The sequence below is a fragment of the Copadichromis virginalis genome, linkage group LG23 (assembly GCF_057382275.1).
Source record: "Copadichromis virginalis isolate Kocher_CV1m ecotype Utaka linkage group LG23, C_Virginalis_male_GT1.1, whole genome shotgun sequence".
NCBI lineage: Eukaryota > Metazoa > Chordata > Actinopteri > Cichliformes > Cichlidae > Copadichromis > Copadichromis virginalis.
Window position 1 is genome coordinate 14,102,933 of NC_140639.1, and position 19,192 is coordinate 14,122,124.

Consider the following 19,192-nt stretch of genomic DNA (forward strand, 5'->3'; position numbering starts at 1 on the left):
CTTCTGAGACCTTGAAGATCTCACGATTTTTGATCATTGTGATGTCTATCACAAACTATCATAGAGAAGATGTGAACACCATTGTTGTTTCACAGCCGTTAACTACATTCACAGATGTTAAAATATGACAGCAACAGAAAATTAATTTGACACAGAAGCAATCATGGTTAGAACATCAGCCTGGAATCAGATCGTCAGTAAGTCTGAGACATTTCGTATGTTGTAACTTGTTTTGAGCAGCCGCCCATCCCACATGGTGATATGATCCTTGAGAGTTTTACCCAATAAGCATTTTTGGAGTTTTATCCAGTGAATTATCAGAAAATAGATCAAACATCCAGGGAATAAGTGCATATTTCTGTGGGTCACAGGTAATTAATTTGTTGGAGCGTTAGATCCCCATGACACTGATGTTCGAAGACAAAAAGAACAAAGACAAAACTGCGGCTTTAGACTGAAACACTTGGAGTGATTTAGCAGCATTTTGCAGTCCTGAAAGTTAATAGGGAAAAAGTCAACCCCATCCTCATGCCTGTGCATTTCAAAGGTCTATAACTTGGAAAAAAATTGCATGAAGGTGAAACTTCCTCAAATATAACAAATATAAACAATAAAAATGTCTGATTCTGAGGGAGTTGGATTGAAACATTTTCCAAATTTGATTGATTTCATGTGGAATGACCCTGGGATCTTTTTTGAGGAGCCATCCACGTGTCCAGATGTGTTACAGACCTTAAAAACAGGCAGCTGGATCCAGTCTCCATTAACACAATCTCCCAGTAACTTCGTACTTTTCTTTAATGACCTTTTGTCTTGTTATTTTTTAAACAAAAACAAAACGATAACTAAATAAAAACCAGTGAACGAGGACAAATACAATGATGAAATGTATTGACATTTTTGTAAACTGGAGACATGAGATCCAGTCAGAACTAATTAAGTTTGTAGTTTGGAAGTGATCTAACCAGAAGTAATCTCCTGGTGTGATAAGGTTAGACATGCACATTTGATCTGACCCTGGGAAACAGTACAAGCAGCTCCCATGCTCCTTGTTTTTCATGAAAACGTGGCAAAATGTCAATGTTGGGGAGGAAGAGAAGAGTAGACATGTGAACACATTTTGCATTTGACTTTTTGTAAACCGTGTGGAGCAACTCTCACCAGTAAAAACAACAAACTTTTGAACTTTAGATTATAACTGAATCTACTTTGGATTTTGTCTGCTATAATCTTACGATCAAAATCAAAATTTGCTTCCCAATAATGAACACTGCCTGAATGCCACTGATGCTCTGGGTGGCTCTGGGAACAGACGTAAAGCCCGGGTGGCATATGTACTCTGGCATGGAGCCTGGTGTTGTTGAGGAGAACTGGACCTCAGTGTGCTTGACCTGTGGAGGTGACCCACAGCCCAGCTCTGAAACGGATACAAACATGGCGATAATGTCAGTGTGGCTGCATAGCAACACAAACTGAGGCTTAAACGAGCTCTTCCACGACACACTAACAGCAACAGAGGTGTTTTCCATTCAGGCGCCTAAAATTACCTCCAGCATGCTGCTACAGTGTGTAGACGTGAATCACCGGGTCTAATCAGGTCTCACTTTTTATAGGTTATGCAGCCGTTCTATATCTGTAAATGTGGGGCCTCTAGAGCAGCAACACTGCTAAGATTATCTTCAGACAGAAAGCCAGTATCTGTACACTTGAGCGCTCAGGATATCCCCTGTATGTTCCAATCAGCTAAGGTCAACATTGTATAAACACCAGCATCAGACTGGCATTGCTGTGTGGTGACATACGGTCTCCCTACCTGCAGAGGTATGCACCGCGCTCCTGTTTATTTCACAGTGCCTGCCGCTGTAGGCATCGGTGCATTCACACTTGTACTTTCCTATGTAGTGAAAACACGTCCCACCATTCAGACAGGGGCTGGAGGCACAGGGGTCCGGCTTCCCTGGAACAAAACATCCACATAATAAAACAGAACTTGAAGCTTTTTCATGGTAACATGAATTAATCCCATTTAATCCCTTTGACGTGTAAACTTACACGCTAAGGATGTCGTAGTGAGAGCAGACAGCTTATAAGTCTATAAGCAAGACTGAGAGTCGAAGCAGAGGTTTGGATTTTGAAGAGTTTGTCATCTCGTTCCTCCTGACGTTTACACCAGGGGGAAAATGACGCCAAGGCCACCTGGAAATACCCTCATACCCTCAGTGGACAGTCCACCACTCACTACCATTAAAAAAATGCTATTTTTTTTTAGTTACCTTAACTTTAGCTTATTAAAGATTTGATGGATTTCCGGCTCCTACTCGATGATCTGATATTGGCATGTAGATGTCTCCAGGACTGGACTTCAGTTAAACGTGTGACATTTTGGGCCTTATAACCGAAATTAAATTAAAATGAACTGAACATACTTCAAATATATTTTACTGGTGATACTTCTGCACTTTTCCTTAAGCAGTATTACAATGGTTAGACTTTAAACTGACTTGCTCGGTTTAAAAGACACTTAAACAGATGTATTAGTGACAAGGTTATCTGATGAAAGGACTGCCGTGTATTTCTGTACCTGCTTTCACGTAAATTTGAGAGTTAAAGTTTGTAAATTACAGTGGAAGGTTGGCACCCACCCACTTCGCAGTGTTTTCCTGTGAACCTGTAAGGACACACACATCGGTAACTGTCAGCCTCTTCCTTACAGGAGCCTCCGTTGCGACAGGGCCCAGAAGCACAGGTATTGAGTCTAACTGGAAGGAGACAGGGAAAAGGGAATCCTTGAAGCAGAGACCACTCCAGCTTTTAATCACACAAAATAAACCTGTTCCAGTACATTGCAATTCAAATCATAATTCAGGAAAATAGCTCATAACTCAGCCATAAGTACAAATTATCTTAAGCCTTTCAGCGCTGCAATATTTCAAGCAGCATTACGAGTAATGGCATGTTTCCTGGTGCTTTAAAGCTGCATTCGGGTTTGAGCCCGCAGTAATAACGCACAAACCTAAAGGATGTTTTTGTCACGGTGCTTCATGAATTCACACACAAGCATTCCTTTTTAAAAAAAGAGATGGTACTACCTTTCTCACAGTTCTTCCCCCAGTATCCGTACTTGCACTCGCAGGTGTAGCCTCCGTCAAGCTCATAGCAGTAGCCGCCATTCAGACAGGGAGAGGAATCGCAGACCGATTCGGGCTGTACTGAAAAACACACACCGAGACTTGACTGTGTTCCACTGCGCTGGGAAAACTTTATTCAAGCACATGGGTTCGGTCCAGATTTAAAAGGAAACACAGATTATTTGTCATTTTATGACTGGATCAATTATAAAATCTCATAAGCGCCTCCAATAACAGCATCAATCATCTATAAATTTCTCCCCACGTCGTAAATACAACCGTTTCTTTTAAAGTGAATAAAAAATGTGTTTTGTTGCAATAGCAACCAGCTGCTCGCGCACTAACACTGCTGTTGGGTTGGTGCCTGAGCCTCTTACCATAGGGGTAAAAGTCTTTGTGGTCCAGCTCCACTCTCGTCTGACATGTGCACAGGTACGCTCCTCCGTACTCCAAACACGGATTTCCATCAGGACACGATCTGCCGTTACTGCATGGCATCTGGGTCACTTCTGAGGGAGAGAGGGGTTAAAAAGTGTTTGAAAAATGACTTCTGCTTCATTTCTATGAGACTCAAGAACCAAGAGAACCAAGAACAAGGCAAGGAAATCCCCAGAAAATCAGAACATTTGATCATGCATAAAAGAAACATAAAAACAGCATGTTTGAATAAAAAAGACATACTGATTAGGGTGAAGGGCTGCACATTAAAAAACAGAATTAAAACATGTCACACATGGTGCTGACTTAAAGAACAATAAACTTCATAATTTGAAGGATGTATTAGATTTATTAGAACAGACAATCTGCCAGCTAAATTCCAGTGGACAAAGACATTTTTAAAAACTATTCTCCTAACTAAAATCTCACAGCTAGTGATACTCACTAGCTGTGGGTAAAAACACATAAACATAGCAGAGATTAAATGTGTTTTTCAGCCCATAAAATTTCACGCATATATCTCCCATACAGGTTACGAGGGATAAAAACAATACAACCAAATTTCGATCCAACTGCATGTGCAATATTTTGCATACAAAATGTGCTGTAGAAGAAGAAATCAGAATAAAAAGCTGTACTTGAGTAATCTTTAGAGTTTCCACCACTCACCCTTTACATGCTCTCATCCTTTGCCACTGGGCATTTTACGATTAACTGCACTAGTGTGGGGAAACCACGGGGGGTCCTTTCTGGATATACCCTGCTTCTGTGATCTTTAAGTAATCGAAGGTCTTTTATGACACCTGATAGGGTTAAACATATCATACCCACCGAACTGACAGTAGAGCCCCGTATAGCCTGAAGGGCACTCACAGGTCCCGTTGATGTCCACACAGACGCCACCATTCTGGCAAAGACACTCGTCTGCAAACACACAGAGAGAAGGAGAGGGAGTCAAAGCTGGAAAGTTTGCTCCAGCTGCTTAAAAGCATGCACTTAAAAGAAGTTTTCAGTGTTGGCCCAAGTGTAAACATAGACAGAAGGTATAAATGGTCAACATGTGCACCATATGCTTGCATATGTGCACCAAGTGTCTTTCATCTGCTATACTGTAAACTAAGTATTGATTCGCTGTCATTTCTCTTTCCCTAATCTTTTCCAAAAAAGCTCACAGCAGCAGAAGATTAGCAGTCAGCGCGCTGCACATCCGCTCTGTACAAATTGTAAGAATGTTTGCGTTTTCCTCTCCTTCCTAATTGCAGCAGTGGATCAAAGCACGCGGCCGTATCGCGGCTAAACCACTCCACTTTGAAGTCCCGGGAGCTCGGTGGAGGGTATTATTTTTCTGATGATATGGAGCATATTTTGTGACCAAAACTTAAGGCCCCGAGGGCAATTAATGGATTGTTAATTTTGCAAGAGCCACTTTCATTGGCCACCTGTGCGGCCCAGGCGCTTTGATCTGGGAGCCTGATTAGGCACTTCTGCGTCCCACTACTTTCTCTTCCTTGGAGGATCGTGCTCCTTTTTCCGCTGTGCCTTCCAAGTGAGCCAGGCAGGAAAGTATTTGGGAGATTTAAGAGAGCCTATATAAGCACTGATAGTTATTTCAGCTCAAGGGTGAGAAGTAGCATGCATTTGCAATGGCTCAAATGCTGTTAAAGAGCCTTTCAGTGGGTGAAATAAAGCCTCGCAACAACTGCTATCAGTCGGTGTCAGCAGCCTCTCCTGGGAGATTGAATTAGCTTTGCTGCTGTTCTTCTTCCCTAAAACAAAATGACTTAATATGCATTTATAAAAGAAGCATTAGGCGGGGTTTTACATATTTTGTGATTAAGCTGGTTATGCAAGCAGCAGCTGTGCCTGAAGCAACAGGAGTGGTGCAACTTGCAGGGAAGCAAGTAGCGGTGCGGAAGGATATTTCAGCAGCTCTGTGTGCAGAAATGGCCTGAATACCATAGAGCAGCTTTGACTCATAAAGAGGCCGTTTTAAGTCTAGACAAAGCACTTCCTCTTGTTGGTAAACTAATAAAATGTGCTATAAAACAATTATTCACAACATCAAGCGACTGGTTCCCGTAATAAACTGGGCGAGGCCGTGTCAGTTTTGATAATTACAATAATCCATCATCACAGCAGCCTCTTCCAGGGCAGGGATCCAAATTCCTGTGGGATAGCACAGCTCCTCTTCAAATACCCCAGTCTGCCTCTCTACCTGCCCAGCTGCCTGCAGTGAGCATCAGCCGGGCCAGCTGCACAATACCTTCACAGTTGTCACCGTAGAAGCCTGGAGCACACGTGCAGTTGTAGATTCCCGAGCTGGTGTATTCACAGATCTGGTTCTTCTTGCAGTCCAGCTCTTCACACGAGGCTGGAGATGAAAAAACGTGAAACGCTGTGATGTGAATAATATGAGAAAACGTTTTGCCAAAGCTTTAACTGGAGCTGCGCTTGCTTTTACCTGTCTGGTTTTCTGCCTCGGTGGGGTTGACCTGAACTGGTAGCAGCTCTGAGAGGGGGAGACAGGAATGCCCTTTAAAAGGTGGTTCATTCAAGCAGATATAATTCCTCACCTACCGCCTACCTCACTCTGAAATGAGCGTATAGGACAACTCCAGTATGTTTGGCATGAATGAAATGTCATAACAGCCAGCATTATAGCTATATTATACATTAGAACTATATCTTTCACCAGATTTTATTTATTTATATTTATTCTTTTTAATTTTCTGGCACTTTTCAGGGTTCTGGATGCAGGGGCAACAGTTTAAGCAGAGATGCCCAGACCTCCCACACCGCCTCCTTCAGTTCTTCTGGGGGCTTTGAGGGGACAGTAAGACTACAAGGGTGTTATTTAAAAGTCAGGCCATTTCCATCATCTTGCTAGAGTGTGATGGGTCTTTCCCATAGGAAGCATCCTTGTCAGATGCTGAACTAGTGGTTCCTTTCGATGTGGAGGAGCGACTCTGAGCTACTGCTTAGTGATTGGGCTCTGGACCCTATTTCAATATTTAAGAAATTTTAAAATCTTTATGAAGATTCACACACATGCAGGTACCTGATTTTACTTTAGTGAGTTTTTTAAGCACATAATAATGTCATGTTTAGTTTAACTGTAGCTTAGTCGCCGTTACCCTTTACATCCTTGGATAAAACATAAAAAAATAATGCTGATTTTTCCTGCATTTTAGAATTGTTGTTAAGAAAATTTCATAAAGGGATCACAGATTCAGCACCACCATATTCAAGTGGAAAACATCTTAAAATTTGAGATAAACAGATGCTGATCAGATGTCTGCGCAATGCAGTGTCACGGCAAAACATGAAATGGACACGCCGGTCCACTGTGTCTAATTGCACACTTTGCCTCTCCAAAGTGTGAAAAGGACACACATGCAGAAGTTTCAGAAAGTTGCAGAAAGCTACAGTACCAGCAGAGGGAGATATTTTATTTCAAGCCAACATAAAAATAATCACAGTAAAATATGTCTGTGTAGGCTCTCAGTCATCCAGGTCACAGCAATCCAAGGATCTGGACATTATTACATGACAATCTATGGGGACTGACTCATTTTAGAGCCTCTAGTGGACATTAGTGGAACTGCAAGTTTTTTGGCACTTGATACCGGGTTTACTTTTCAGCTCTCGATGTTGCTGCTGGAGTTTGTGGAAATGAGGAGGATGGACAAATAAATACAGCGGTGACCTCATCACAGGGAAACTAACCTTCATACTCCGATAAATAACTGGCACACTTTTCTCCTTCATGATTAGGGATGTTTTATCATACTTTCACATATCCTTTTTGAACACAGCTGTCAGCAAACACATTGCCTTCTCAGTATTTAGGGTCACAAGTGATATTTCTGGATGTAAAAATCCATGACCAGAATCTCAATTACAAACAAACTGCTGAGCTCTTTAAACAGACCCAAACACTAGAGTTTCTCATAGCTGAGCTTAAAAAAAAAAACCCGTAACCCTGTCTGTTATTTAAGGCTATATTTACTCTTGTCAAGATTTATGTCTATTAAGGCACATTTGTTTGACTTCATCAAATAAACTGTGTGATAAAGAACGATGAAAATATTTGCTGTGGCAATAGAATGAAATTCCTAATGTTGGAACACTGGAGAAGCAGCTCAGCTACAAACACTCCAAAAGACCTAAAAATGTTCCCCCTTTGTGCTCGACCCACTTGGATAAATGCCACGTAACGGAAAGCTAAACAGGAAGGTTATGTCAAGAACTTCTTCTCTGAACACGCTCTTCTGCTCACCTGTCTCACAGAGTGTCCCAGTGAAAGCAGCGGGGCACGTGCAGGTGAAGTTGTTCACCCGGTCGATGCACTCCCCTCCATTCAGACAGGGCTGCGACTCACACTCGTCTATGTCTGCAGGATTAACAAAAGCCACTTAATTAGACACGAGAGCTTTATCTGCTGTTGAGTCATTAAGATTTATTAATCGTCAGGGGGAAAAACGAGACATTATTGAGTAAGACGCTCTGCTGGATTAGGAGCACTGAGCTTCCCTCCGGAAAGCGTACAGTTTCACAGACCAGGTGTGTGGGATTAACAATAATCTGGTCTCATGTACAAACAAGAACTCATGAGCTGTGCTGAGCTCGATTATTAAATCCACCATTAGATTCAAGTTTCATTAACAATTAAAGAGAACTAGTAAAAAAAGGTTTTTGGTTTGGAGGCCGACGTGACTTTGGTGAACTTTCTCCCCCCCCCACAAAAAAAAACCAGTTGGTTTGCAAATCCATTCAACCGTAACCCATTTGTCTAGGTAGACTGGGAAGCTCTTTGGAAAGAAGCATCTGCCAAAAGACTCAGTTTGATGTAGAAAGCAGCAGAAAATATTTCCTCTGGAGAATGATGCCTACTTTCCCCCCGCTCACCTGTCTCACACAGGACACCAGTGTAACCCGGCTCACACACACAGGTGAAAGCGCCAGCGCCTCGTACACACGTCGCGTTGTTGAAGCACGGCCTGTCTTTGCACTCGTCAATGTCTGCAACACACACACGAGCGTGCGCACATACACACACATGTAGAGAAACAGAGAGACACGCTCATGGAATATTTACTCAGCTGATTAATATATCCGCCACACTGTTCCCCTCACTCTCCAAGTATGTGCTGCTGGCTGCGAAAGGTATTAAAAGAGGTCTGATACATCTCCACAGGCTGGACTGTGGGAAGAAGCACAGAAGCTCCAGAGAGGCTGGACCAAGATATCCTAAAAAAACAAAACCCCTCAACCTTTTCTGTGGTGAAAATGCTAAACTGGAGCAATTACAGTGCGGCACTCCACAGTTCACACACGGTTTGAAATAAGCAGTTTTCAGCTTTTCTGCTTTGTAGCAAATAAACAAACCACAGACATCACACAAAACTTTTTCTGTGATAGCATGACATATGAAATATGTATTACTTAAATTAACTGCATTTCTTCCAGATCAATAGGAGAAATTTTAAATAAAAAATATATTTCCATTTAAGTTAAAAGTACATTTTTAAAGTTGCAAATATGAATGATCAACTGGAAAAGATACCACTTTATGGTAATGTGTCAGTTTTACCTGTTTCACAAAGAATCCCAGTGTAACCAGGTGGACACTGACACATGAAACTATTAATCTGGTCTTTACAGGTCCCTCCGTTCTGGCAAGGCTGTGAGGCACACTCATTGACATCTACAGTGACAGGAACACAAAACACAGAGGAGATAGCATGACATTTTTAATTTGAGAGAATCCTCTTGTCAGGGTCAAGTAATGAGAAGAAACTGATACAGGTATTAAGGAATTATCCAGGTGTCCCTTCGGTGAGGCAGAGAAAATCTGCTGACATTAATTTTCCTCATCTCAGGTAGTCAGGAAGTCATTCACAATGTGCAGAGCGACAGAACAGGAAGCAGTGTGAACCATAACTCACCGATTTGGCATCTTCGACCGGTGAAGCCAGCCAAGCAGGAGCAAGTGAAGGAGGGGTTGCCTTTAATACAGTCATCGATGCACTGGCCTCCGTTCAGGCATGGGCGGAGGTGTGGGCACACTGACGCTGCAGAAGGAGGTCGATGGAACTGTTTAGTTAATCTTTTGTAAGTTTAGTGTTAAAATCTGGCTGTATTAGAAAACGACTTTAACCCAAGAGGAATCACGACGATGAGCCTTGTGTAAAAACTAGTGTAAAACTTTATTAATTATGCTAAACTTACCTTAGATTCAATTTAACAATGACAGGATTTGTTTTAGATCTGTTTTTTAGATCTGGGTAGGTGGCATTATGCTTTTCCTTGTTTTTTTTTTAATCATATATATGTACTGTTCCAGTCTTGTGTCATATTAAACATAAACCAAAGTTTGAAATAAAGAGGTCAGAGTATGTGCAGTAATCCCTGTGAGCACAGAGCTCAGGCTTCAGACTCTGAACACTCAGTTTTAAAACATTTTTTTTAACTCTTGGATCTGTATGATGTCATGTATTGTGAAAGAGTTCAGTTTCTGAGATGTAGCCAAAAAACAAAGAGCTAAAAAGGAAGCCAAACATTATGTAAAAACAGCTTTGTTTTAGGCAGTGGCTTAGCTGGGGGACACGGTAACGAAGATAAAGAAGGATTATTGTTTTACCTATAAATCATGCAAAGCAACTCTAGTAAGGTTCTTCATAAAAATAAGGAGGTGGAAATGATCACTGTGTCTGTTTATTATACCTAAATCTCTGCTTTACTTGTGAGGTCTACCTGTTTAGATGGTGTCCGGCACCAGTGCTATTACTTATCCAGGCCTTGCTCTAAGTTTATGCTGTGTTAGGGAAAATAATCTAACATCTACATTTACCACATTCTAGTCTCTTTTATTTAAAAAGAAAAGAAGCTAAATGGTTTGTTCCAGACTAGGACACTGAACTAAAGGGCTGCACCAAAGTCCAATATAAGACAAATAAGGATTATTTTGAGCTATGAATCATGCAAATCTGAGTCCAAGAACATTAAAATGAAGCTAAAATGAGCACAGTAGCTTTCCTTAAGACAACAAAGTGGATTTGAAGAACTAATCCCCAAAGACCAGCACTTACCAGAGTTATTGCAGCTTCCCACTTCTACATTTGCGTCATCTATGCGGAAGACCCATCTGCCCGGGAAGCCCACATTGGTGGTTCCCTCAACATTTACGACATCAGCTGTGCGAGAGCCAGGGATGTTGAAATAGCGCTTGCCATCACCAGCGTTAAAACCTGCCTGGGAAGAGGCAGACATAATAAAGAAAAGAAAAAAGAAAAGAAAAGAAAAAAAGCTGAATTACAGTTTAGATTAATGCTGTCGGAGAGCGTATCACACCGGAGGTACAACGTCTGCAGATAAACATGTGACCTTACCTGTGCTGCAATCCCGCCTAGCCCAATGAGGTTTCCTCCGCTGCTGGCATGCATGCCTGTGGTCCAAGTGATGTTATTGTATTGGAATATAGTGAAGGAAAGCTCTCCGTCTGTAATGAGCACCACTTGGAAAGTATTCACCTGCAGAGAAGAGAAACAGGCTCAGATAAATGGCTTCCTGATTTCTAGGAAATTCTGTAAGAATCAGAATCCTCAAGGTGATGATTTACTCAGGCCATTCATATAAAACTACTCTGTAAGACTCAAGAAACCAAACTATATCCCTGGTTAAGAGTCACTTATCTAGACCCTAAAGACACTTTAAAGAGGGCTAGTTCTGTTTTTCCTTATACTCTGCCATGTATCTCCTGTTCCATTGTTGGATGATCATATTAAACATGGTCAAGGTTTCAAAAATGAGGTCAGTGTATGCAAAAGCAATTGCTGTGAACTAAAAGCTCAGACTTCAGACTGCTCTAAACACTCAGCTCATAAAAGACTGTAGATAAAAGATGAAACAAAGAGCAGAAGTGCCTTCAATCTGCATTCTTGCTAATGGGCAGCAGGAGGTGGCTCGTCTCTATACAAGCTTTCAGCTAATTGTTTTTCTACTTTTGGATCTTTAAGATGCAACCACATTAGTCCCACAAACCTGCTGTTCAAACTTTCTGTTTTTGAGGGGCAACCAATCAAAACTTGCCCCTTAAACATTATTTCTAAACCTTTTTCTGGCACAAACCATTCCAGAAGACAAAATAAATTCATGCTGATTGTATTCATTTGAATGCAGATTTAAAATAAATAAATAAATAGAATTGGAAATGAGCATGATAGGCCCTCATTGTACTGCGTCTACATGGTTGCAGGATGTTAAATGAGAATTCATACTGGTGTTTGAGAGTTTCCTCCAAAGAAGGTGACTTGATGCCATGTAGAGATGTGGACCCACGTTGCATTGAAGTTGGGGAACTCTGAAAAGTACGTCCTGACATCACCCGAAGCCTTCCTGAGGATCACAGGATCCTGGCTCTCTCTGTAGAAGACTGTCCCGGCTCGACGGTTGTCCACATCAGCCCAGAACGGCGCCACGACCCTTCTGTCTCCAGCGATTGGAAAAGCTACAGGTGTGAACTGCGACACCTCTCTCAGGAAGGACACAAGGCCATTGTTGTTAACCTGAGACGGAGGAACAGCTGGAGTTAAATCAGTAATAAACTGATAGATTTACATATCAGATTTAACCACTGTGAATTCTTTGGAGGACTTGGTGGGGTTAGCGTGCTGAGGAAGAGCTGGAGGGAGCATTTCTGACCTCACAAAATAAACAGCAGCATGGGGTGGTGAAAGTTCCCATAACGGATGTTTGCACTTTCGTGTAGCGAACAGACACTACTTTTATTTCAAATAACGACGGCAGCTGAAAAAACCCAGTTTCTGCTGATCACACACCTGCAAAGTCATCACAGCAGGAAGAACTTCACGGTCTGTAAATCCATACATTTGCCCGCAGCAAAATAACCAGGTAAACGAATCTGTCCCCTGTGAGAAATGTGCATGGATGTTCTACTGCATGGCAGAATATAAGCTTCTTAAAATATGTAAAGTAATGAATTAATCACTTGATTAACTGATTGGGAAGTCATCAGATATTACATCAAGAGTCACACTAATAATCAGGAAAAATATATATTTATTGGTTTATTTCTGGATTTTCTTTCTTTTATATCGTTACAATCGAAACAGCTGGACTTCTAGAGGCCAAAAACAGGATCATTTATTTATTAAAAACTAAGTTTCCCTAGAGTTGCCCAGGAGAACCTACAGAGAGGACATTACATACCTAACCTGACACGTGTCAAAAAGAGCAGAGACAGTGACGCTCTTCACAGACCGCTTTGAAAGGAGAAAGCCTCATGACACAGTCAGAGCAGAGAGCAGAGGGCACAGTTGACTCTTCTGTGGTATACACGTTTAGTTGGTCTCCAGCTGCATTGGAAATAACATTAATATCAGAACTTTGTTCTGCTAAATTATCCATAATGTTGTTATATATATGTATGTATGTATGTTTGCTTGGTGCTCAGCTCAAAGTTCAAACTTTAACCCTGGAACCAAGAATGAGACAGGCCACTGAAACTAGTTCTCAGAAATTCAGGTGGACACGTTTTTATAAAATTTGTTGTTACAAATTATTATAAAGTTTGGATGAGAAATTTGCACAAAAGCTGCAATCTGCCCATTCTTCGTGGTCACCTTTTTGAATACACACAATCACATACACATTCAGCTTTCCTCTGAGCTGTCCTCTTTTCAATTAAGCAACATGACTGTCATTAGGTTTTTCAATTGTAGCCACAAAAACACCTGGGATAATAGCTAGGATACTCTCCTCCTGAAGGGACACTGCAATAAGAAAGTGAGAAAATTAAGCATAATTTAGGAAGGAGTCTACCTGTGCAGACTTTGTGCATAAAAAAGAGTGGATCTGAAACCCAACTATTCATTAAATGACATAATACAAATGGGTCACAGTGTTCACCAGCTGGGGTTCAGAAAAGATAATTGCACCCACACAAAATGAAACTGGTGCTTTCCAGCAGTAACCTCTGTGGGGATCAGCCCACATAAGAGCACATAATTTTACAATTTATTAATTGTTGTTCTTTTTAAAAAAAAAAAAAAAATTAAAATAAACCACTGTTCCCAGTATAATTCATGTTCTCCTGATTCCTGAAAAATGAAATTTTTCTTGGACATTAGGAAAGGTTAGGAGTTGTGTTGAACTAGTGAACCCAATCCCTGAATATTCAGTCTTCCAATCCTTGTCTATATGTAGGATCATGGTTCTCAAACTAGTGGTCCACAAAGTAATTATCTATAAGTCCATCATTTTGCTGTTCCAAACTGGGAGCACTGTAGCTCTTAAAGCATCATATTGTATCTGGATTTGTGCTTGCTAGCTAGCTGGTGAGCATGGACAAACATTTGAGTCAGTCTTCATGATCAAGTGATGCCAAACCCAAACCAGCTAAGTGGAATTATGAGAGCATCCTTGTAAATGTTCCCTGGCTTCGAAAGTATAAGAACCACTGATGTAAGGCTATTTGGCCAGCGGTAGGGGTGAAGGGACGGTCTGGGCAGAGTGCAGGAAAAACTTTTTCAAATCCCGATGTTGACAGGTACGATTAAACCTGAGTGGAGAGGAAAGTTCTGCGGGATAAAGGGCTGAATCCGTGTGAAAGGCTTTCATTCATGCATTATTTCTGTGCACCCACAGCATGAGATTCTTCCCTTCATAGCACCAACCCTGTTTCCGCTAAACTCTGGCGTGAACTTTACCTCTCTTTTAACATTCAGGCCGAGCTGCATATGACAGTGACAAAGCAACGTCAGATGGCTCAGCTCTGCTCCACGCATGTATGAAAACCATAATTTGAAGGACTTTGCTGTAAAAACAGCAGAGGAAGTTTTGTTTGGCACAGCACGGGGGCTCAGTTAATTGCCCGACCACAGCCTTCCCCTCTGCACCAGGGTGATGTGGTGAGAATGTGGCCAATGTGTGGGGGGGAAACATTGGAGCGAGTGCAGGGGCAGGGCCCGGAGGTCAGCCAGAGCGCCATCCGATACTGGGAGAAAAACAAGAGAGAGGGCACAGCGCTAAAGGAATGGAAGGACGCACATGAATTACAAACCTTGCACACCCACATGCCCACTAATGAGAGACCTGTGGTGGCAGCGGTCTGGAAGTGAATCATCTTACAGCAGAATTAGTGTAGGAAGTCATGAACACTAAATAGAGTGTATATTCTAATACTGGAATATGTTTAATCACCTAATCGAATCTCTTGTAGCATCTGGAACGGCTTAAAGAAGTGTATTTATACTTCTTTGGGTTTTTTTTAATGCTACTTTAATATGAAAATGACCTCAGAGGAATAAAAATGAACTTGGGACCCTATTGCTTTGCATCATATCGCATTATTTTCCTGTGCTTGCGTTTTCTAACTAGATTGTACCAAACCGGAGAAGGATGTTCCTACATCACACTCGTGGGAGAGTGAATGGGTTCAAAGCCAGTGCCATGTGTTGCGCTGTAACGTGACCAAGGTCAGAGTCAGACCGAAGAGTGGCGCGATCATTCAACCTTGTAAGAAGCATCTCTCGCCCCATATTTCTTACTCTCACTCTGAACGGTGCCACTTCTTTCTGCTTCTTCCTAACGCTCTTGTTATTTTTTGGGAATTCTTTGCCGGATACATCCAGGATTTTGCTTGGGTGGTTTTCTTTAGAGCTGAGCAATTTATGTAGTAAAATAAACTTTCATCTGGCTTAAGTCAAGCCAAAGCAAACCCCTAAATGAAAAAGGTGCCCATGGATCGGCTCAGGAAAACATTAGTTTTCCTTGTCAGAAACGGAGGTTTCACAGCTACAACCCTGTCCAATTATTTGACGAGACCAGAGGAAGTGACTGCAGTCTACAGTCTGTGCACTTGGCCTGTAACTCCTTAGCCCCGGCTCACCTTATGCTACAAAGAGTTTAGAGCGAGGCAATAAATCCTGTCGACAACTGCAGGGAAGCACTGAAATGCTTTCACAGAACGGGTGAAGTGGAGGGTTGGTGTAATATATACGTAAAGGCACTCAAATAAAGTCTTAATTTGTCAGTCATACAGTTAAAAGTGCAAGAGCTTAAAATGACTTCTATCAAGGACCTCATTTGTCATCTACAGGTTACAATCAAGCAGCAATCTCTTGGGTTGAAAAACGAAGCCATAAATTGCAACTCCATGAGTGCCCACTTGAGGCTGACTCCAAAAGTGACCCAGTCCCCATAGACTTCCATGTTAAAATGTCTAATTTTGTGGCAATTTTGTTCCCATCCTGGGAAACATAAAGGTTTCATTGTTCTCCCTCTTCTACATTGGGCTTTTTTAAAATACTAGATACTGGAGTTAGTCACTTCTGTTGGCAACATAACCAAAAATGATGGCAACCAAAACACCAGGATTAAAGTTTCAAAATGCAGAGTCCAAAATCAGCTGCTGACTTCACACTTTGTGAAATATCCCACCTTCAGTCTTTTTTTCTTCACATTCTGCCACATACAAAACCAAACAGAATACCAGCACTGCTAAATATTCTTCTAACAAAAATCAATTACTGAGGAAGACCATACACAGTATAAGAGATGGATGTAGCTTTACAACTGCATTCTTTTTAATGGCCTCCAGGGGCTGATACCTGTGGCTGGAAAAAGATTCCAGTCTTCTAGAAGTCTATGGGATAATGTCCCTCAGCCCTGACCTCAATAAACACTTTCCTTTGAGTTTATGGCCTCATTCACTTATTTCGGGTCCATCCAACCACCCATTTTCTCCCACTTATCCAATTCAGGGTGGCTGAGGGCCTTTACCAGATGTTAATGGTCAAAAGTCACAAGTCTACTGTGGGGATTCATATTGAGTCGTGCTAAATGGAACATAAAGTCTGTTTTGTAAATTTTGGCCATTCTGTGTCAGAAAGGACGATAATCCAGAAACAGATTAAAACATTGTTAGCCAATGAGTGCGCGGGTCAGAGCCCTGTGTCGCTCGTCACATTCATCTTGCCTGTGGGCAAAGTAAATGTGTTTCGCAATGAGTCGTCATCAGTGCAAACTATCAATAATCTCTCACTGTTAGAAGATTTTTAGGTTTGACACTTTTATTCATGATGTGGTTTGTGCTTATAATGCTTTTGTAGACAGTTAAAAAAATGAATGTGATCAATATATACATGTATACGATTCTTTAGTGTACTGTAACATTTTAACGCATTACTTTTTGTATTTTGATGACTTTTTCATGATGATTAAATAAATCTATATTTTTATGATTGCTTCCTGTCATGACGTTTTTCGTGAGGGCCACCATAAGATTGATTGTGCTCTATGTTTCTTGGTGTTTGGACCTCACCCGTTTTTTTGTGCGTGTAGTAGATTTTTTTTTTTTACATTGCTTTAATGCAACGTGTTTGTCTCCACACAAAAAAATATTAAGAGTCAGTATTTTTTGGGGGCACTTGACACGTGTACGAGTTGGAGTCGAATCTGTTGCTTTGTATGTACTGCCAAAGAAAAAGCCTACATTTCGTTCTTACATACAGAACTGTATTGTTTTATCCTGAGTGCTGGGAACACCCAGGCCAGGCATTCATCGGGCAATCACCACCACACACTTGACCTTTGTGTAGTGCATGTGCAAGAGCACGCAGGCATTGCTCAGTCATCACGAATAAAAGTCCCGAATCTCAGAAAGAATCACTGTGGCCATAACTAAGCAAATACGAGATGCTTGACTTCTTCCATCAACAAAACTAACAAAAGTTTTTCCTCATGAGCTGAGATTGATTAACATTGTTGGGACATTCCTACACACACCGGTGAACAGTGGGGCATTTCATTTATTTTTGGGTCATGCATTACCTGTGAACAAATAAATACTCCAGCTTTGCTGTAGCTGAAGTACTCCCATTGTGAGTAAGTGTTAGTTTTAGAGACATTTCCCTTAAACTGCTTCAAAGTGGCATCAGCCTCCTCCGCTAACTCTCTGCAACAAAGAGAAGAAGTGTATTCCCAAAAGCCCGATTCTTTAAAAGAGCATCATTCACTTGAACACTTTAAGATGTTTTTAAGTATGTGCAGAAAAATCGTTTCCATTGGAGGATGAACTGCTTCTAATATAACACACATCTCTCATCCTACACATGCATGTAAAATGCACCCATGCAGAGTACAAAGAATAAAACTCTACGCACACATCTTTGGGCCATACACGGTGGTGAGTGAAACGAGTGAATGAAACTGTACAAAGTGTTGGTGCTCTTCAGAAGACCAGATCAGCACTAGCAGATGTGTAATCTGTAAAAATACAGATATGCTGTAGAACGTTCTCGGTGGAAACATTTAAATGTACTGAAATGTTGTTTACGTGCATTTATTTCCAGTGACAGTCTATTTAATCCACTGAAAGACTTGGGACTTTTTCCACTATCCATGAGAGTTTCTCTCTGCACTAACTCCCTTTGATCGTGCCCGTCTATTCTCACATCTGCTTTTAAACTTGTGTTCTTTCCTCTCTGACCTTGGATGTGCTCCTTCGCTGTGTTTACGCCGGTCATCCGTAAGAGTAGTTAATCCATGAAACGCATTGTTTAGAAGCCCTCTAAGATTCTTTGCAGATACATCTGCATTATGTTAAAGTGATTGGTCATTTCTCAGATAAAGCAGCTGGACAGTTCCAGGGGGAAGACCCCTGCCATGTTATCTGAGGCGTGGGAGGAAGGGAGGAGGGGAGGGAGGACCCGGAGGAGGAGAGAAACATGAGAAAACTCCCTGACACAGACCGTAACAGAGGGACAGCCTGGTTACGAGGCAGAAATGGGACTGGAGTGGGACCAAGTCGGTATCTTAGGTGACATTAAAAGTATCTGTAAACAAGCGCTGCATGGCTGTGATGATCCTTAAATCTACGGAAACTCCTGCAAACAAGACGTCCTGGTTCAGAAATACGCTCCGAGGCATGTTTACTGCTCAGCAGAATCAGTTATGATAATGAAGCGTGACAGCGCCCACAAACCATCTAAAACCAGTCTGATTCTGCAGCTTCCATGTAGCCCAGAGGCTTGGAACAAAATCCTGGGAGAAATTATTCATACAAATTTACCCCTTTAGTACTCACTGAAATATTACCTGTTCAAAGCAGCTCTCTGGTGGCAGATATTGCCCTGTGGGCCGCCTGCTTTACAGCGCATGTTAAATGGATTCAGGTGAGGTTTTAAAACAAGCGTGACTGTAATTTCAAGTGGTTTCTATAATTTGCTTTTGCTTTCTCTGACCTCAGAATGAGACGCAAAGCAAGAGCCACGGGGTATCACATCACTACCAACACAGCACATTTTTCAGATTTAGATTGTTATCTCTCTATCAGATGATAATTCAGTCTAAGATCAACAAGCCAAGCAAACAGCAACATGTCTTATCTTGTCTAATTTCACTGCAGAGTATCAGTATTGTTAAAGGAGAAGTGCCAGCAGTTGTGCTCGTAAACATCGCGTCTCTGTCTTTACGCTGCGTTTAGATGCAGGAGAGTTTTACATTTTTCCACATGAGGGAGCTGACCTCACCGCTCGTGGCGTAAACGCTCAGATTAGAAAAACAACCTCTGACCTTGCCCATTGTTGCCATGGTTCCTCAGC

The 19,192-nt window shown here is 41.6% G+C and overlaps 1 protein-coding gene across 2 annotated transcripts in view; it reads right to left on the reverse strand.

Moving 5' to 3' along the window:
* sned1 (sushi, nidogen and EGF-like domains 1) overlaps window positions 1–19,192 on the reverse strand; it is a 30,939-nt gene that overhangs the window by 10,841 nt on the left and 906 nt on the right. For both annotated transcript variants that reach the window (XM_085449479.1, XM_085449480.1), the window contains exons 2-15: window positions 11,846–12,133; window positions 10,958–11,098; window positions 10,658–10,820; window positions 9,515–9,640; window positions 9,160–9,273; window positions 8,475–8,588; window positions 7,846–7,959; window positions 6,028–6,075; window positions 5,830–5,937; window positions 4,398–4,490; window positions 3,506–3,637; window positions 3,090–3,209; window positions 2,643–2,759; window positions 1,814–1,957 (exon numbers count right to left, since the gene is read on the reverse strand). In XM_085449479.1, the coding sequence (XP_085305605.1) occupies window positions 1,814–1,957; window positions 2,643–2,759; window positions 3,090–3,209; window positions 3,506–3,637; window positions 4,398–4,490; window positions 5,830–5,937; window positions 6,028–6,075; window positions 7,846–7,959; window positions 8,475–8,588; window positions 9,160–9,273; window positions 9,515–9,640; window positions 10,658–10,820; window positions 10,958–11,098; window positions 11,846–12,133 (1,822 nt within the window). The remainder of the gene's footprint in view (window positions 1–1,813; window positions 1,958–2,642; window positions 2,760–3,089; window positions 3,210–3,505; window positions 3,638–4,397; window positions 4,491–5,829; window positions 5,938–6,027; window positions 6,076–7,845; window positions 7,960–8,474; window positions 8,589–9,159; window positions 9,274–9,514; window positions 9,641–10,657; window positions 10,821–10,957; window positions 11,099–11,845; window positions 12,134–19,192) is intronic.